General features: G+C 41.2%; 3 protein-coding genes across 4 annotated transcripts; all 3 read left to right on the top strand.

Moving 5' to 3' along the window:
* Positions 1–3,707: 3,707 nt before the first annotated feature.
* On the top strand, positions 3,708–6,265 carry LOC112283274 (GDSL esterase/lipase At5g03610). 2 transcript variants are annotated; one of them, XM_024521792.3, is made up of 5 exons: positions 3,708–3,899; positions 4,391–4,531; positions 4,630–4,782; positions 4,979–5,569; positions 5,695–6,265. In XM_024521792.3, exons 2-5 carry the CDS (start codon positions 4,462–4,464, stop codon positions 5,943–5,945), a joined length of 1,065 nt encoding a protein of 354 aa, XP_024377560.1. In that variant the 5' UTR covers positions 3,708–3,899; positions 4,391–4,461; the 3' UTR covers positions 5,946–6,265. The 2 variants fall into 2 exon arrangements, with proteins under 2 accessions (XP_024377560.1, XP_024377561.1); XM_024521793.3 differs by lacking the exon at positions 3,708–3,899 and adding an exon at positions 4,068–4,159.
* Positions 6,266–10,176: 3,911 nt separating this feature from the next.
* Positions 10,177–13,725, top strand: LOC112283672 (linamarin synthase 1-like). Its single transcript, XM_090251560.1, has 4 exons — positions 10,177–10,934; positions 11,237–11,522; positions 11,646–12,309; positions 12,341–13,725. The coding sequence occupies exons 1-4, from the start codon at positions 10,907–10,909 to the stop codon at positions 12,785–12,787; spliced, it is 1,425 nt and encodes a 474-aa protein (XP_090107686.1). The 5' UTR covers positions 10,177–10,906; the 3' UTR covers positions 12,788–13,725.
* A 114-nt stretch (positions 13,726–13,839) lies between these two features.
* Positions 13,840–17,426, top strand: LOC112283671 (poly(A)-specific ribonuclease PARN-like). Its single transcript, XM_024522721.3, has 3 exons — positions 13,840–15,727; positions 15,900–16,781; positions 17,036–17,426. Exons 1-2 carry the CDS (start codon positions 13,954–13,956, stop codon positions 16,547–16,549), a joined length of 2,424 nt encoding a protein of 807 aa, XP_024378489.1. The 5' UTR covers positions 13,840–13,953; the 3' UTR covers positions 16,550–16,781; positions 17,036–17,426.
* The last annotated feature ends 1,339 nt before the right edge of the window (positions 17,427–18,765 follow it).

Here is an 18,765-nt window from a genome sequence, read left to right as displayed (position 1 = left end):
TGTTAGCTTAGTATGCAATATAAAATTTGTGTTATTTGTGCACTTAATTAAGTATTGTTTGTTCCATATTTTTAAAGAATGGTGGTAGTTTTGAAACAAGATGAATTTGAGATTTAAGATTCAACACATTTAAGATTCAACATATTAAACAAGAAATTTGGCAAGTTATTAGTAAAATGTTTACATACACATATGTATATAAAACTTGCTTGTGGATTTTGAAGTAGAAGCAATTACAATTTAAAACTAAATTAGATAATTATAATAAAAAACCAGAAATAGAATTTCTAATAATAAATGTTGTGTCCTACATATCAGATATAAGTAATTGGATGACATATATGGCAAAAACTTTGTTAGCTAAAGAAGAGATTGAATAACTCAATCATTTTTTTGGAGCACCAATATGTACTGTGTTATATATTTAGATGCTTCATAATTTTGCTTCCTATACAAAAATATTTACTACTATGATTTTGCTCTTTCTAGTTCTTGGTTCTTTAAGAAATACATATAAGTCAATCAATAATTAGGATAAATTTTTTTTATTTTGTGCAATACATTGTTGTTATTTTGCATGTTTGTTTATTATTATCATATTAATTTACAACAATTATGCCCATAGATGATCAAAACTAGTAAATAAGCCTATTTTGACGTGACTGCTTTTTATCTACATTATCACCATTTTTGTATTTAAAAAATCACTGAATGCCTTAGTTCTTATTATCATGTCACAAAAACCTTCAAGTAAATCAATTTTGTATAAGTGAAAGTATCTTTATTTTGAATGAATAATTCAAAATCTTCACTAATAATATTGCTATATAAATTCCTAAACATAAAATCCAAAGTTTATAAATTTTAATGGAGAATATTTTTAATTTCAAATTTAAATAATTAAAAAATAAAATTTAAACAAATAAATAGAAATAGATATTATGTTTGAAAAGCCACATAAAATTGAATAGAAATAAACTTATAAAATTACCATATTTAAAAATTACTATGATATGTTTTATTTACATATTTTTTACTAAATTAATTATTATATTAGAAAAAAAATTAAGCAACATATGTTTGTATGTAGCGTCAAAAAATCCCATTGGCTAGAGTAGTGGAGGCATCGATTGCCAAGATATATTGTGTATGTGTGTGTTTTTATTAAATAGATTTTAATCTTTTTTTTTTTTTTTTTTTTGCAATAAGGGACACTAATTGGTTGCCACGGTATATAGTGTTTTATTTTTGAACAATAGTATCTAAAGTAGTCATATTTGATTATATATATATATATATATATATATATTAGAATTAAAAGAAATTTAAAACTAATTAATAATTATTAAAATTTCAATTAAATAATAATTACTATAATATATATAAGAGAATATTAAATAAATCAATTTTTTTATGAAGTAGATCTACTTTAGATGAAATACATAATAATCATGATGAATGTGGTTGGTTTTTATTGGTTGTAGTTTGCATGGTCATTTCTTCTTAATATTTTTCACACAGACTCCTCTAAATTGTACCCATTCCCATCTAAGTCACAATCTCTTCGTGACCTCTTACCAACACTTAAAAATCACACCAGCATTGTGGAAATGTCCTCCTGCCAAGTCAATATATATACATATATATATAAAAAGCAAATGGTCTTTGGACTCTCCTGTAACAACACCAAAAAGTCACAAACATAAACTTCACTTAATTTTGAGCCAACATCAAATGATTAGTTGACCCTTAAGATCTTCAGTAATTCTCATCTGAAAACCAACCTTAGTTCCCTAGACATCAGACAGACATCTCTTTGATTTAGTAAAGCTTCATGAACTAAGAAACTACAATAAATTCTTCCACCCCTCAAGTGACTTCCTGCTGTTGCAGAAGCACAAACTTAGTGGAATGACAGAAATTCTACCCCATACTTGGAAATGTGGAGTTTGATTACAACATGACTTAAAACTTTAGACAAAAATTCCTCAGGATGTGGTAACGGCGTTATCTTCAGCCTTGTGAAGCATTCTGAAGCATGTGAACTCTTGAACATCTATTCCCTCAATGTTCAGTCTTGTTTAGTAAGGATCGGAGTGTTGAAGATCTCTGCATATTTTGATTCATCTGAGAGTCCTCTACATAATCATAGTTTGCAATCGTTGCCGTCAAAAACATGCTAATTTTCCGACATCATGCAGTTGTCGTGGGAATGATGAGGCGAATGTCCATGCGGACTGCAAGACTCTTCGTGGCCTGTGTTGCACGATTGCCGCACCGTAGAAGCAACCAGTTGAGTGACGATCCACATATTTTGGTTTCATGTCCTCATCATTTGCGAGTGCTTGGAACTACATACAATCCACACTCCAATCAGTTCCGAGCTCCCCCACAACTCGTGGTATGATTTTGTCCATTGCGTAGCTCATATTCCGAGACAAATGAAAAAGAGAAAAAAAAAAAGAAAAAGAAAAAGAAAAAAAGGCCTCAGATGTGAAGTTGATGACTAGCTTGAATCTCGGCCACGCTTCCCTAGAACACTCATAGCGTTTTGGCCGCCCAGATTGACAAGCATAAGCACTATCGGCGATAGGATTGGCAAAAGAACCTCATTAGGGCGGCTTTAAAGCTTTCGTGTTCACAGAGATATCGTTGATTTACGAGCTCATCACGTTCAGACGTAACTTCCGATGCTTCTCCTTCTTGACGCGAGAATGCAGCTAATAATCATGACATGAGGTTCAGGGTATTCTATATATTAAGAATGCTCAAGGAGACAAGTAGTGGTTCTGGATGGATGGTTCTAGATGGTTGCATGGATGGGTCAAAGTTCATAGGTCGTTTTACAGAGTTCACAGGCTGTTTTACAGTGTGAGTGCCTTCATGCACTCATTTGGTCTTTGTTATCAAAAAAATGTTCACGTTCTGTGGAGAGAGAATGTGGCTCTCATTCACTGCATGGTCTTTGTTATCAAAAAAATGTTCACGTTCCGTGGAGACAGAATGTGGATCTCATTCACTGCATGCACCCTCTTTGTTTTCATCACAAAAGGTAATGTTGTCAAGAGTTCACAACGGCACGGGTTCATCAAGTAGTGGTTTTCAATGGTTGCATGGATCAGTCTTCGTTTTCATTAAAAAAGTTAACCTTCTCTGAAGTTCACAGGGCGTTCCATAGGGCGTTTTACAGTTGATAAAGGCGTTTCACAGGGCGTTCTACGTTGCTGGCAAGTCCTGACGTAGCCAATCATACTCTGTGCATTTATCTGCACATGCAATCCTGTGAATTAAATAAAAATCCGAGGGAATACAAGGAAATACAATACTTGTAATGGTTGCTATTGTGGTAGTCAAGGAAGCATAAATTTGGTACACTGGCAGTCAGCTCCTTTCGTAACACATTATACACTATTTTTCCCGTTGTTAGGAGGAATATTCAAACCCTTGATTAAGGGGGCTGTTCATGGTCAACATGCCGGGGTTGACCCCCCCCCACCTCCAGTTACGTTTCCATCATGGAGGATGCAAAAGCAACTCCAGAAACGGAGCTCTTGGGGACTTGGACCACCGAAGCAGCCCACCTGTTGTGGTGGCTGATGTGCAAGCTCAAGAGTCGGAATCATTTGGCGCCTCTACACCTAAAAGCGCTAGTGTCTGTCTAGGATAACTCCACTCCCCTATAAAGACGAGGACCACATTAAACAGCTAGTTGTGATTGAATCACCCTGTAAGTCCATAGATCTACTACATTTCTTGTGCACGCTAAGAATCTGTGGTCTATAGAGCTTTTACCAAAAATTCCAGATTCATGGAAATATAGTTAGCCTTGCATTATGTAGGCAGCACATCATCTTCGTTGTTTTAATAAGCAAAGTACAGCACCTACTGCAGCCCAACAGGTCAGTTAACAAATTAAACTGCCCGATAGTGGGACGCGGAATTCGAATACGACGTGGGTAATGTCGGAGTTCTGAAATTGACCTGATGTATGTCTGGGTACGGAATGAGTCATCGAATGTATCCAATCCTGATGAATCACTGCGAGAGAATGGCTTGAGCGATGACCAGCTACCGATCTGATGAATAAAAGGCAGCTTCTGACTGAAGCAGGCACCCTTTCATCAAGAGATCATGAGGACTGTCCTCAAATGACACACATGTATATACACGCAAGGCTCAGCATTGCAATGCGCGAATAGAGAAAGGAATATGCTCTAGCGTTTTTTTTGTGGGAAAATTGAGTACTTAGTAACGCTGAAGTGCGCGCCAAGGCAAAGGGACGGATTGCTTGAAAAGAGGGGAGACTGGTCTTTCCGAAAGGAAATGCATAAATTGGCAGTGATAGATATCCACTCCAAGTTGTGATTGCTGACATGATTGCTGTGTGCAGGCGCAGCGATCACCAAATTGATTACAACATCATCCACCACGTCGTAATCGACCCTGAGTATTGAATCCACGATGTCAACCAAAAAGATTCAGAGCTGTTTGGTGTTATTTATGGTGCTAATGAGGTTCTCCAATCCTTTCGGTAAGCTGGTCATTACTTCGTCTTTGCCACACTGTTTTATAGTTTCGGGAGCTGCAGTCTTTGAGCCTTGGGAATTACGATGTTGACGGGATGTGCAGATCCAGTTGACGCAGCAGAAGCTTTCTACGCATTTGGCGATTCGTTTGTCACCACAGGGAATGGAGGCTACATGGGGCCACCCTATGGTATGACATGGCCAGGATACCCCGGTGGCCGAGCCAGCGACGGCCGCAACCAAGCCGATTACTTCGGTGAGATGTTAATTCAAGCTTCTCTGCGAAGCTAGGAACTAATCAAATAAAAAAAACATATCAAACCTCTATCCAACTCCTGTGAAACACATACTGTAACAAAAGATTGTTAGATAAGCAGTAATTTCGTGATAAAACACTGTGTGCCAAGATACATTCTCACAATCTGTACTGTGCAAACTGATCCATCTCCCAGCGGAGCTTTTTGGCGTGCCATACCCAACCCCTTACTCGCAATTGCAGAACGCTTCTGAAAGCAAAGCGGGTGTAAATTTTGCCCAAGGCGGAGCCGGGGTCACATACGCATTTGGCTACACTCCGCTTGACACCCAGGTGGACCAGATGGAGGCTTTGGTGCAGAGTGGCGCGCTGTCCAAGCTTCACCTGGGCAAGTCGGTGTCGTTAGTGAGCCTCGGAGTCAATGACTACGGTTCTCACAATGCGTATGGTACCTTCAAGGAATCAGAATATGCAACGGAGATGAAGACAACCGTCACGACGGTGGTGGACGGAATCGCACTCAATCTCGCGCGCCTACACAGCCTCGGGTTCCGCAACATCATCGTCGCAAACCTGGCATCAATGTCATGCTCTCCCTACATCACAGTGCAGTCCAAATACACCTCCTGCAGCCGCAACGCTTCGCTGGCGTTCGAAACCTTGAATCACAATTTACTGCTGGAACAGCGAGTCAAGCTGCTCAACCGGCAGCTACGAGGGGCGCATTTCGTGATCGTGAACCAAACCAAGGCTTTCGAACACATCTTCCACCACGGATCCCAATACGGTACGCTGGACAGTAGCTGGGCAAGCAAGAGATTGCAGTTCCAAGGAGGGGAGGGGTAGTCCATGCAGGGAAGTATCTCCGAAGCGCTGTGCCTGATTGACCTTATTTGCTGACTATTGCTGCAGGTTTCGAAGATGCCTTGACACCTTGTTGCACGGGGATTAACGATTCCTACGTGCTCAATTGCGGCCATACAGACAGCGAGGGACGCCCTCTGTACAAGGTATGTGCAGATGTCGCGAAGTCGGTAATCTTCGACGGCATTCACCCGACTCAAGCGGCGTGGAAAGTGGTGATCGACCTGTATGTTTCGGTGCCGGGATTCACCGCTTTGGGTCCCCCGCTCCACTCTTGGATCAAGCTGCACCATGTGTGACTGACCCCTCGCCGATCCTCCACCTCCCTCCCTCCTTACCACTTCTGCTTCGACGCCGTTGTTCCTGCTCCGTACCGACACTGCCAATGCTCCGCGTCAGGAGTTGACCTGCTTCCATCCCACAAATCATCTTCATATCAGAGTTGTAGAATCGAGAATTCCTTCATTGTGCGATATATCTATGATCATATGTTCCCCCTCTCTCTCTCTCTCTCTCTCTCTCTACATATATATATTTGTGTGTGTGTGTGTGCGTGTGCGGAAACACACCACTCTGCAATGGAAGAGAATGAAAAGTATCCCAGTGGACCTTTCTATTATTTTCTTTTTCTTTTGCTTGTTTCGAGGTTGATTAACTGCCAGAAACACATTTTTGAAGCAAGTCCAAAAGCATACCAGGAAGGTATGCATCTAAGGTATCATTAACAGCTAATACCCCAGTATAAGAAACATCAACTTTAGAATATGATCTAGGGACAAAATGTATCTTGGGCTTAATATCCTAGAAAAGAATTTTAAAACAGATATGATTCTTTTTATGGTTTCCAACCTATGCAACCTAAAACGAATTTTCTAATTTAGCTACATCACTCAAAGTTTTAGAATTGTAAAACCTAAATTCAATCTAAAATATTCAAGCCATTTAAAAAATTAAAATTAAAGGCAATAGCTCTTACTTCTTTGGGAAAATGATGTTTTTAAATGATTGATGTTTATAAATGAAATTAAATAAATGTGCAATTTTGTAAAGTTGTCCACAAAACATGAATAATTAAAAATTAATGTAAAATATGATAATTTGGTAAGATTTTTTATTCTTCAATAGATTCTATGTTGACATTCTTTCAATGACTTTTGTATTCTTCTTCATTATTTTTGTACAAATTCAAGAAAATATATTCTTAACTATTTTTTTACCTCAAGCACATGCAACAATCATTGCATTGTAAAACTATCATTCTCTATTAATATACATGTATTCTCAAAAATTTACACATAAATTTTTTTCATGTTTCTTTCTAATAACTATTAATAGGATATATATATATATATATATAAATTTCTTAACAAGTTTAAATTTTGTCCTATCAAGAAACCACTTTAAATTAGAAAAAGGTTTAAAATATCTAATTTAGCTTATTTTAGGATTCTAGCAATATTTTATTCTAAGTAAACTAAGAATGGATGAAAGTCATCTATAAAGTTGTCCTAAAACATCTATGTCCATCAAATTTGACAAGACATGAGACCCATTAAGATATTTACAAACTGGTTGTCATATAACTTGATATACTTAGCTTGGGCCACAAGGCTAAGTTTATACAAAGCGTATTACTTGAATAATACCATCAATAGCTACCTTGACCATCCTTGTTGCAACACCAAAAAATTGCCTTAATATTGTCTACTTGCTATTTGTGCTAATACCATTAAGTTATGTATTTTTCTTTAAAGTAATAACATCCAAAAGTTTCAAACCAGTAACAAAGTTGACTTTTAAAATATAAAGTGCTTTATTTTGAGCAAATGTCAAGAGTGAGCAAAAATGCCCATTGGATGCACAATATCTCTGTAATCTTCTATAAGCTCACAACACATACCACTTTGACAAACAAAGTCATGTGATTTTTGTTGCATCTATTGAATTAGCTTATGTGCAACACGATTTTGGTGATAATCCTAAGAGATGTGCCATCATTTGAAACAAAGCTCCACATGAGACAAAAAAAAAATGAAAAGATTTAATCTCCACCTTGTGTGCTTCTCATTTCAGATCTTATTATTGACCAAACTCAACATAGTCAACTTTTGCATCTTCAAAGAGCTTAAAAATTGAAAGTGCTTATTTATGTTTTAAATCAAATTCCTTGTCATTGGCATTGAATAGCATGACACCAATAATGGCATCCACAATGTCCCGATTGATTCTAAACATGAGTACATTCTTATTGTTGAAATGAATTATGAGAGTATTATTGAAATTCACTTGGTCAAAGAACAGCTTCTTCAAAGCATCAAGAAGTGTAATTTACTTTGCCCATGCCTTAGCATGTTGCAACTTCATATGTACCATGATGTTGTCAACATAAAATGGAATTGTAAAGATTTCATATTTATTGTTTGCTTATACTTTTATCTTGTGAGATTGATTTTTTTGCAGCCCAGCTTCTCACAAAACAAGTAGCACACTAAAATAACTTAATTTGTGTTCTCATCTTACGTGTCAAGCGCAAAGCCAAATTTTATCCTTATAATAGATTTTCAATGTGTTTGCAGCTCTTTCATCATTGTAAAATCAATGTGCATATTCCTTTGTGTCACTAGTATAAGTACACATTGCCTTCTACTAACATGCTTCTCTAATTATGTGGGAGAAGACCATTAAGGCCATATTTTAGGACATCTTCCAAACCTTATTCTAAAGAAACTAGGAATTTTTGCCAAAAAATCCCAATTTAAACTTGCTTGCCTATCATCCTAATCTGTGCATTTGTTCCTTTACCACAAAGCATATGATTTTTGTTGACCACATGATTTTTTTTTCTATATAAGTAATTAAATTAATTTATTTAATATTTTTTACTAAGACTTGTCAAGTAATTTTTTTGAAATAATTCTTTAATTTACATAGATTTGATTATTTTAAATTTTATTAAGATTTGTGACTTAAGTTTGATTAAATATTAAGTTAAATGTTAATTAAGATGTTAAATAAAAGTGATGGAATATTACATTTTAACATAATAAGAGTTTTATTTTTTAAGATATTAAAATAAATTATATTTTATAAATTATATTTTTTAATAATATATGTATTTATTTGTAATCTTTTAAATAAAATTTTTGCTTCATATATCAATAGTAAATTTAATAATTCAATTAATCTAAAAAAATTATTTAATAAATAATAAATTTAATTAAAGTTTTATATCTAACTTGAAAATTTAAAATATTATAAGGCATTGAAGAATAACATAATAACTTCATATGCTTTTTGTAACTATGTAATATCTTTACAATAATAAATCATCATTATTTTCAATAAAATCAACTTGAAAGTCTCATTTCTTACAAATTAGTCATAAATCCAAGTCTAGACAAAGGATTTTGTTTCTTATGTACTTCCTACCTCATAAGCCCAAGCTCCAAACAAGCAACAAAACATGAGAGCATAACCTTTTTCTGTGTTATAATGTTTGGTATACTACACTATAACGTCTTTACAATGCATGTCCTTCCTAATTGATTTCCCCTTTATGGATGATCAAACCAGTTGAATTCATGGGGGTAGTTTTTCAATGGTCCAGCTAATGTTGATAAACTATACGTTGCTTGTTCCTCGCGTTCTACCCAGTTGTTGCATGAAACTAGGCTTTGCTTTTTCTGCTACTGTTGTACTTTTGATACCATCCTCATGAAAATGACCACATCGAGGCTACATTAGGTCAAGCCCAGCAACAGATTGACTGTTTGTTTATTTTATAATAATAATAAAAAAAAAAATTGGGATTGTTTGCTTGTCTCAGTCATTGTGGGCACTACAATTATTGCTGCATCACACTTCAAGCAGAGAGAGTAATGAGAGTTAACATGTGCCTCTGCTGCTGCAGTGAACGCAACATTAGGAATGCTGAAGATAGTTATAAGTTAGCCATGATTTCGACAAGCTCACCCAGGTAAATTTACCGACTTTCTCCTCGGGGACCGCACATGTGGCGTGTATGACAATTGCAGAGATGCAACTCCTGCTGCAAAGCTTGGCGATCATTGGTTCGCCACATGGCATCACAACGGCCCCAGTATTACCTGAGAAAAAACTGTTACTCTCAAAACCATAAACTGAGGAACGCACTTCCACATGTCTGCCCAGACTCTGTTGAGTTGAGTGATCGAAATCCGAGGAAATCCTCATCCTTGCGGTGTTCCGTGGTGTGTGGTTGAACAAGAGGATCCAGCACGGGCAGTCCACTAGCGATGTTGCAAAAAGCGGAGACCACAGGTGCCAAGTGCCAGAAGTAACATCATGAGGACAACGCTGACCTGATGCTCTCTGCCGGAAAGCATCTTCTTCTTCTATTTGCTGTGTCAATCGTGAAGAGCTCTCTTTGGACACGTCCTAACTCCATTAAGCCTTGTTTAGAATGCCTCCTACATAGATTTCCTATAACCCTATAGAGGATGCTGCCCCTTCCCGCTCTTCCGGATACTTCGATCAAAAAGTGACGGGAAGTTTTCGAACTGTTTGCTCTTCCTAACTAGTACCAGTGCAGATACACGTAAAGGCTACGGGAAGCTCGGCATTATCACTCCACCACATGAACTAGCGTCGTAAATGCGTCCCGCCTGTTGAAGCAAGGAGAGCTTCGCTAGGAACTGGTCCGAAATCTGCTTCAGGGTTGATGATTCTACTTGTTAACTATCCATACGAACGTAAGCATGGTAGCTGGGCTTGGGACGTCCACAACCACGGCCGAGTTACTCTCACCGTAGGAATGCAATGAGCTTGTCAACTCCACCGGCAATCCTGTAGAGGAGAGTGCGGTGCCTCCCCAGTCTGCACCTCATTTGGGATATTACGATCCGAATCCGAAGTGCGAGGTTTCATACGCTCCATCCTTTACTTCATTTGACCCAGAACTCCAAACAAATATAAACTCCTACATAGATGCACGATGAGTCATGCGCTGGGAGTGACCGTTGACATCAGCTCCAGATGGACTTTGATTTCCGTCTGAATGTCTGACTTCTACATAGCACCTCGACGCACAAGCTGCTCTACATCAGCATGCTCACCACCAATGTTACACCTCGTTGTTCGATTTCGGCAGTCATTCCTAGCCCACCTCAAGTTTTTGGCATCCAGACTTGATTCGAAGAGGACCTTGCAGAATGTCGTGTAGGACGTAAGAAGACAGCGTGAGTGGATCTTCCACTTGACCTGCAAAAACACCTATGCTCCGATGAATCTTCCATGCGAACCTTCCACTGGTAAAACACTTGTCTGCACTTGATAAATTTATCTCAGTGCTGCCCAAGCGTTGGGCAGTCAAGTCACCATATCGAACTTGTTACCAGTCAATCGCATCGCTTCGGGGAGGTTATTCTTGCTGTCAATACTTGTCAATGTGATCCCCGGTCAACCGTTCCAGCTGGTTATTAAGGATGCAAATCAGCACTCTGAATCCGGGGAGAGACAGGTCAAACAAATCTAAGTTATGTTTGACCAGATAGATGAGCCGTTATTTACCAGCTAGTCTTTCTTATGTGACGATTGTTCCTCGTGACAGCAGAAAAGCAGACGGACAATCGTGCTTCACCAGTGTTGTACTCTTCAGGGTCTTCTCCCGACTCGCTATGTTTTGAGGGAAGAACGTCCCCCCCCCATGGCAGAAAATCTTTGGGCCCCGCGTTACATGCCGTCGTCATACCGTATCCCGCACAAGGTCATGTCACACCCCACCTGCAGCTCGCTAGGCATCTTGTCCGCATGCACAACTTCTACATCACGTTCGTCAATACTGAGGATAACCACGAACGCATGATGGAAGCGCAAGCCGAAGCGGGATACAACCCAGAGTGAGCATCTCCCCCGATCTTGCACCACCAACACGCCACAAGTTGGCAAATAATTTGCCGAAGGCGATCAGTTTCCGCTTGAAAAAAATGTCACTAATGAAATGAGCGACGTGTTTGCTGCAGGACCAACGCGAATATCAACTTTGTGGGACTTCCTGATGGGCTGTCCAAAGGCGACAGAAAAATCCCCGACATTATCCGTCTCTTACGAGCGGTCCTGGGCATGGGCCCCGTGATTGAGGAGTTTTTGCGCAACTTTATCGCCGATGTCCCCATCACCTGTGTCATCCGCGATGTAGCCATGTCGTGCGCACACGAACCGGCCCGGACGCTGGGCATTTCGGTCGTAGGATTCGCAACCTGTGCTGCTGTTGGAGCATATTGCTATCAGAACATCAAGACCATCAGGTACAGGGGTTTCATTCCCATTCCGGCTCCCCTTGATCCCTCCAATTCACTCGTCAATCCCCTGACTGGCATGATGCGGCTAGCCCTCACGCCCGAGGAGGAAGTCGCTCGAGCTCGTCAGCTCACAGGATTTCCAGGACTGTCACATGCAATGCGGGTCGAGGACCTTCCTACATACCTCGTCACGCACGACATGTCGAGTTTTGCACTGAAGTTCTTCATGGAAGCGCGAAACCCTCTTGTTCCAAAATGCGACTGGGTGCTGCTCAACACGTTCTATGAGCTTGAGGCTGCCAGCATTGACGCTGTGCGCAGCGACGGAATCGACGCGTGCCCCATTGGGCCTCTTGTGCTCACTCCCCAACGCGACCCAGTCTCTTAGTGCAACAGACGTGAACTAGAGGAGCTTGAGATGGCCACCAGTGGCAGCGCTGTGGATTGAAGACGCAGATTCTTTGCTCTGGCTGGAAGAGCAGCCCGCAAAATCTGTAATTTATATTTCGTTTGGGAGCATTGTGTCCATTTCTTTGCAGCAAGTTCAAGAGCTGGCAAGGGGTTTGGAGATAAGCGGGCACCCATTCATGTGGGTAGTGCGCCCTGACCATGCCCAGAAAGGCGAAGGCAACAAGGAATTCATGGTCTTCTTCGCGGAGTTCGTGGAGCGCACGCGGGGCCGGTCGCTCATTGTCCCTTGGGTTCCACAAGCCAAGGTGCTCGACCATCCTGCCACTGCAGCCTTCCTGACCCATTGTGGCTGGAACTCAACTTTGGAGAGCATTTGTGCCGGGGTGCCCATCCTGGCATGGCCACAGAATGCCGACCAGAACACAAATGCCCGTTACGTGACCAAGGTGTGAAATGTGGGGCTTGAATTGGAACGTCATCGAAAAGACGGACTCGTGATGCGGAGCGAGGTTGCAGAGAAAGTGCAGACGATTATGGCATTAGAAGGCTCCGAAGAAACTGAGATGTGCTCTGTAAGAAAGCAATCCGAGACCTTGAAAACCGTGGCTCGGAAAGCAGCATTTCATGGGGGAAGCTCCCACAAAACCATGGTGGAGTTGCTGGATATTCTAAAGGAGCTCGAGGAATCGAGAGACCCCGGGTTGTTCGAACCGGATTTTCCATGGACCGCCTCAGTTCTTGCAGGTGTGCCCCTAGCAAGTCAATTGTGATCACGCAAGCCCACAGGGGACTGCAACGTCGAACAATCGTCTCGTTCCATCACCTACTTTCCTCCAAACTGGATGCGTCGTCTTCTTTCTTCATAATTTATCAAGAATGATCGACAGATACGCGTTGAAATGGCTGTTAAAAACTTTAGAACAATTAGTCAGAGAATTCCTCCAATGAATTCCTCAACAGCTTTCCCGTCAGAACTGGTCTCCGGACATTGTATCGGAAAGTGACAGCTCATTCAGACATGCCTATTTCGATACCTCGCACGGCTTGCAAATCTCTGGCCTGCCACTCCTACCTTCAAATTTGACGCACATTTGCATGGGCAAAATAACAGACTCACGCACCACAACAAGCTCATTTCCGAACACATTTCTAAGTTACTGTCCCGCCCAAACCACATCGCTCACCCTCAAGCCCACCCTCCGTTCGTTGAGAGTAGTGAAGGCGCCTTACTGCGACTTGCCTCGCCATCGCAATGCATGATTCTAATCCGAAGCCCGAAATTCGACAATGTACTGAGAAGCGACGGCATTCTGTGACGTGATTGCATCAAGTTTGCTAGTTCTGTGATACTTCGAAGTATTGAGTGCGTGGCAATGTTAACTGACGACAAGCACATTGCCCTTTTGAAAGTTGATATTGGTCCGTTCACACCGGGAGGCTGTGCGTGGATGAGAACTGTGTTACCGATCAAAAAAGTGCAAATTGGTCGGTCTTCTTCATCAGTTGTATTCTACAGTTGCCTGTAAACCCTAACTTCGGAGGGGAACCAAGACATTGTTGAGGAGTCTTGTGTGGGGAGGGTGCGAGAGAGGTGAGGAGTGCTGGGAGGGGTTTCAGGATGCGCCTGAGGCCATGGACGCGGCCGTGCTTGGCAACACGGCCGCAGTTGGTCCTCCCGCGTCTCAGTCGCCTCGGAATTCTAGATTTGCAGAGTTCGATGCCGGGTGATCTCGTGCCCTGTCGAGGCGTCGGTGGCGTTTCGGGGGCGGCAGGGAGCGGGACACCGGGGGAGAGATATGTGGGTGGTTTTTGGAGAGATGAGAGAGCTTGTGGTATTGTGGGTGATGAACGGTCCAGACTCAATATATGTTCATTAAATGCAACCAAGGAGCAGGTCAGAGGGGTTTCTGGAAAGACTGGTGGAGGTGGTGGAACCAGGGGAGGAGAAATTGGAGGCATGGGAGCTGCAGGATTAATTTCTATGGCGAACGTGACGAGGAGGAACTTTGTAGAGTCGTTGGAGCAGCTCAGAGGGCAGCTGGCAGGAGCCGATTTCGTGGCAGTGGATTTGGAGATGACTGGAGTAGAAAGTACGAAGTGGCGACGCAACTTGGAACTTGATAGCTATGAGACAAGATACCAGAATTTGAAGCATTCTGCGGAGAAATTTGCTGTGTGGCAGTGTGGGGTCTGTCCTTTCAAGTGGGACGAAGCGCACAACAAGTGGGTAGCATACCCGTACAATTTTTTCATTTTTCCTCGTAATGAATTGCAGCTGGAGCTGCCGGCGCGTAGCTTTTTCGCACAGACTACTTCTCTGGAGTTTTTGACTAAGCATCGGTTTGACTTTAATGCGTGCATTTACGACGGCATTTCTTATCTTTCGCATGAACAAGAGGCTGTTGCAAGGGTGCTCATGGGTTCAGTTTCTGTGAAACAAAATTTTCCATCTGGTGTACACAATTCCTCTGAAATCCCGTTGACCAAACCTGGGGATGTAGCCTTTGTGGAGAAAATTCGCACGCAGATTGGAAGATGGCGCGACGAGTTGCTCTTTAATCGCCAGAAGTGGCAAGTGGTAAACGAGAAGTTGATAACTACTAGTACTTTAGTTCAACCCCCTCCTTATTCTCCTCTCGTTCCTTTGCCCACCTCTGACATTGGCAATGATTCAGTCACCATTAAGCAGGATATAGACGTAGGGCCATCGTTGGGAAGCTTACGACCCTCATTGAACATTGACGTTACAAGCCACTACCAATCGAGGCTCGTCCAGCAGATAATCAAGACACATTTTCCCGACCTCGTCGCCGCTGTGAATGCGAGAGGCAATGGTCCACACGATCGGATCAGAATTCGAGTCATCTACGTTTCTCCGAAGGAAGATATGTCTAAAGTGATTCAAGAATTGGCCGATGAGGAGCGGAATGCATTGGAGACGCGCGTCTCGAATGCTGTGGGGTTCCGAAAAGTGTTGGACGCAATTGCGGAAGCCGGTCTTCCCGTTGTGGGTCATAACTGCATTCTCGACATGACACACATTTATTCCAAATTCGTTGGTCCTTTACCTGCTACATCAGCAGAATTTTCTTCGTCTTTGCGGCAACAATTTCCTTGTGTTATAGATACGAAGTATCTTCTCAGAGCGGAACCAACGTTGCGGGGCATATTAGCCAGCCGAAGCACATCTTTAGCTGTTGTATTTACTCATATCTGTCAGGTATTCGCAGACAAGGCCGTGGCTTCAGGCAGGTTTTATTTTGGAAAAGGCAAGATCCTCAACAATGCGTTTACAAAGGTTGCGGTGGAAGTTGCAGAAGAATTTCAACGGTATGGAGGGACCAAAGACACGGGATTAAAACATGAGGCAGGTTTTGATGCTTATATGACAGGTAACTCATCATCCCGTGTTCGCACAGTTGTCTTTACGATTGCTTTTTCCTCCTTTCCGTCTTAAGCCTTGCAGATTATGTATACCTTAATCTTTACCCTGAGCTAGCTACTTCAGTGAATGAGATATCTAATACTATTGTATCATCTCACGTAATTTACTGTATCATTCAGGTTCCGTGTTTGCTCAGGCTTGTCACCTGCTTCACGTTGATGCTGCTACGATTCGAAAAATTCCAGATGCTGTGAAGGTCGGAGAACAAGGCTTTGCAAGCTATGCAAATTTGTTAGCATTGGGATGGGTAGGCAACATGGTGCTGGACCTGACTACTGGAAAAGAGGCCACAGGTGTGAAAGCCCTCCGAGGTCCCACGTCCTCTGCGGATAGGCATCCCGAGCACTCCACAGTGGCTCTTGTGTGGGGATTTCCTTCAGGCAGCAATGAATTTGAGATAAGACTAATTGTTCAGCGAGTTTTCAACGCTGAGCGGAAATTTCCACCTGCTGATATAACAATCATTGATGAGAGCTCAGCTTTTGTACATTTTAGGGATTCACGCCACATGCATCAATTTTTGCGGTTGATGCAAGGACCCCGTATTTCTGACGCAATTCCTACAAGTTTTCGAGCAGCTCCGTATCAAGCTTATGAGGTTCTTTGTAGGTCACCATTGACAACAGAGAGGTTGGTTGATTCGGCTAACATATTGCTACTGGATCGATTCTATTTACAACAGACCCCTGCAGATACTCTTGTTAGCGATATATCCTCTGTCAAGGTTCTCGAAGAGATTGGGTATGCTGAAGTTGGACACAACCATTAGCAGGAATCCAGCGATCCTGACGTAAGTATTCATGGGTTGATCAACCATTGAGAGAGCACGTCCGAGCAGACCAAGCAGTACAATTACGTATTCTCGCTGCACAGAAATAATTTTTGCAGCTGGATGAAGTGGTCGTTCGGATTGGGAGAAAAGGCATCATGCTGGCCTAGCTCAAGGATACGATCACACTGCCAAGATCCTGTAGATAGCTCTTCCAACTGAAAAAAAGAAGGTTCTCACCATTCATTTGTTCACTTTATTTTATTTTATTTAGTTCAAGAATTCAATTCTTTTTGATAAATACAAACTTATTTAATCATCTCTTTCTCTTTTTTTCTTTCTTTTAATAGAGGGATGATGTCTGCATTTATTCTCACTGCGTGTGTGCCCAAACTTGCTAGTAATTCATGCAACTTTGATTTATTCTAAATTGTTCATGTTGCAAGAATATCATATTCGTTGTCTTATAAGGGTTCTGTGTGTCAGGCGTTTGGACTTTGGCTAGATTTGAATCACAACAGGCATCAGAAATTTGCGGTTTGACCGGAAACTCCCTTGTTGGTGACCTCCAGATTTTGACTCCAGTAAAAAGGTGGCCAGCAGTTAGTCGAGGGTTTCTAAGATGTTGCTTGCGTGCTGCAGAAGAGTTATATCTAATTTCACATTTCAGATGACAAATCAAAGTCAGTATTTCATATACTTGGTTTCTGCAGAAACTTGTAATCTCTAATTTGTTTTTGCTCAATGTTTTTGAATGTGTTACCATCTCACATTCTGCCTTCTTCAAGGCCTTGTTTAGATCTATGATGTACCTTCACATATGTTGATTTCAACTGTACTTTTCTCAATAGAGATTTTCTCTGTTTTTTTCGTTTAATAGTTATCAGGTGCTTTTCTTCAATGTTGGGTGATTTGTTGCATCATTTCTCGAATTCTGATCTGATCAACTCAGATAGCTAGGCCCTGCCGCGTCTTGTAACAGTCGCGATTATATCAACATCTTAGGACAGTGGTCTGTTGTCTTTTGTTTTATGATATCGTTTTAGTAACAACTGGAGAAAGGCACATAGTAGGAATCATGGTTTGATGCCAAGAAAAACTATCAACAAGCTAATCATTGCTGGCCAAATTGATAGGGTACCTTTCAGATGAAGCACTGCCCGAAGAATATCGTCTTCTGTAACCACACGTACTGTCGCTGCAGATTATGTCCGACTAATCTATTGAGCACCAGTGGAATGCAAGTTGCTACATGGCTGTCGGCCTGTTTTACATTCTGATGGCTCCCAAACCAACAATTGTACTAAAGTTGGAGGGAAATTGGTGTAACAAGGTAGATTTATGATAGATACCTTGCAGGCTTGAAGGATATGACTTCAACATATGACTGCATGTCAACAGAGTGGTGTCATCAATTCTTACTCCACCATACAGGCACATGAGATAATTTCTCTGGTGTACAAGTATTGACATGAATTTTCACAAGTGTAATTAATATGGAGTTGATGCAAGATCAGTTTCAGTGGGTGACTTGGGTACAGCTCAAGCTTTAAAAGGCTATTGACTACAACCTTCCACATTGTCAGTGTTCAAGTTACATGTCCAGCTGTGTATTCAAATCTGTGCATGTTATGTGTGCAGTAATGGGTTAATAAATTATGCATTCTTTGTTTTCTGTTCTGAAATCTGCACAGCTACTTTATCTAGCTCTGTATGCTTTTTAACGTGAGGTACATGTAAGCCAAGTTGATAATATTACATGGTTCATGTGGGCCTTGGAGTGTGGCTTAAAAAAAAGTGTAAAAAATGTTCAACAGTTGTGCAAGAAGAGGCATCCAATAGACTAATGGTTGTAGGAACCCAAAACCTGGAGCCATCAGCAAATGTCACAAGACAAGTGGATATAAACTGCCAATTTGTACCTCGTCAGACCACACCAGAATAGCTGTTACTGGTGGTTAGGCTCTTGGCTCATGGCATATACAGTTATTGTTTCTATGCAGGCCATTTCCCTGGAGGAAATTGCCCAGAGTTTATACATTGTGAAGAATGATTTAAGAAGGATCTAGACTGGCAATTCTTATTTTGGAACCCACTCAGGCTAGGTTTCAGAGGTTTCTCTAAGGAGCTCCCACTACTAACCAAATTTTATTTTCTTGAAGTAAGCAAGGTTTAAACCCAAAAAGGGGAGCAAAAAAAACAAAAAAACACCCATG

The sequence above is a fragment of the Physcomitrium patens genome, chromosome 6 (genome assembly GCF_059467195.1).
Source record: "Physcomitrium patens ecotype Gransden chromosome 6, ASM5946719v1, whole genome shotgun sequence".
Lineage (NCBI taxonomy): Eukaryota > Viridiplantae > Streptophyta > Bryopsida > Funariales > Funariaceae > Physcomitrium > Physcomitrium patens.
Note: the sequence above shows the minus strand (reverse complement) of the source record. Positions and strands in the feature narration are given on the sequence as shown.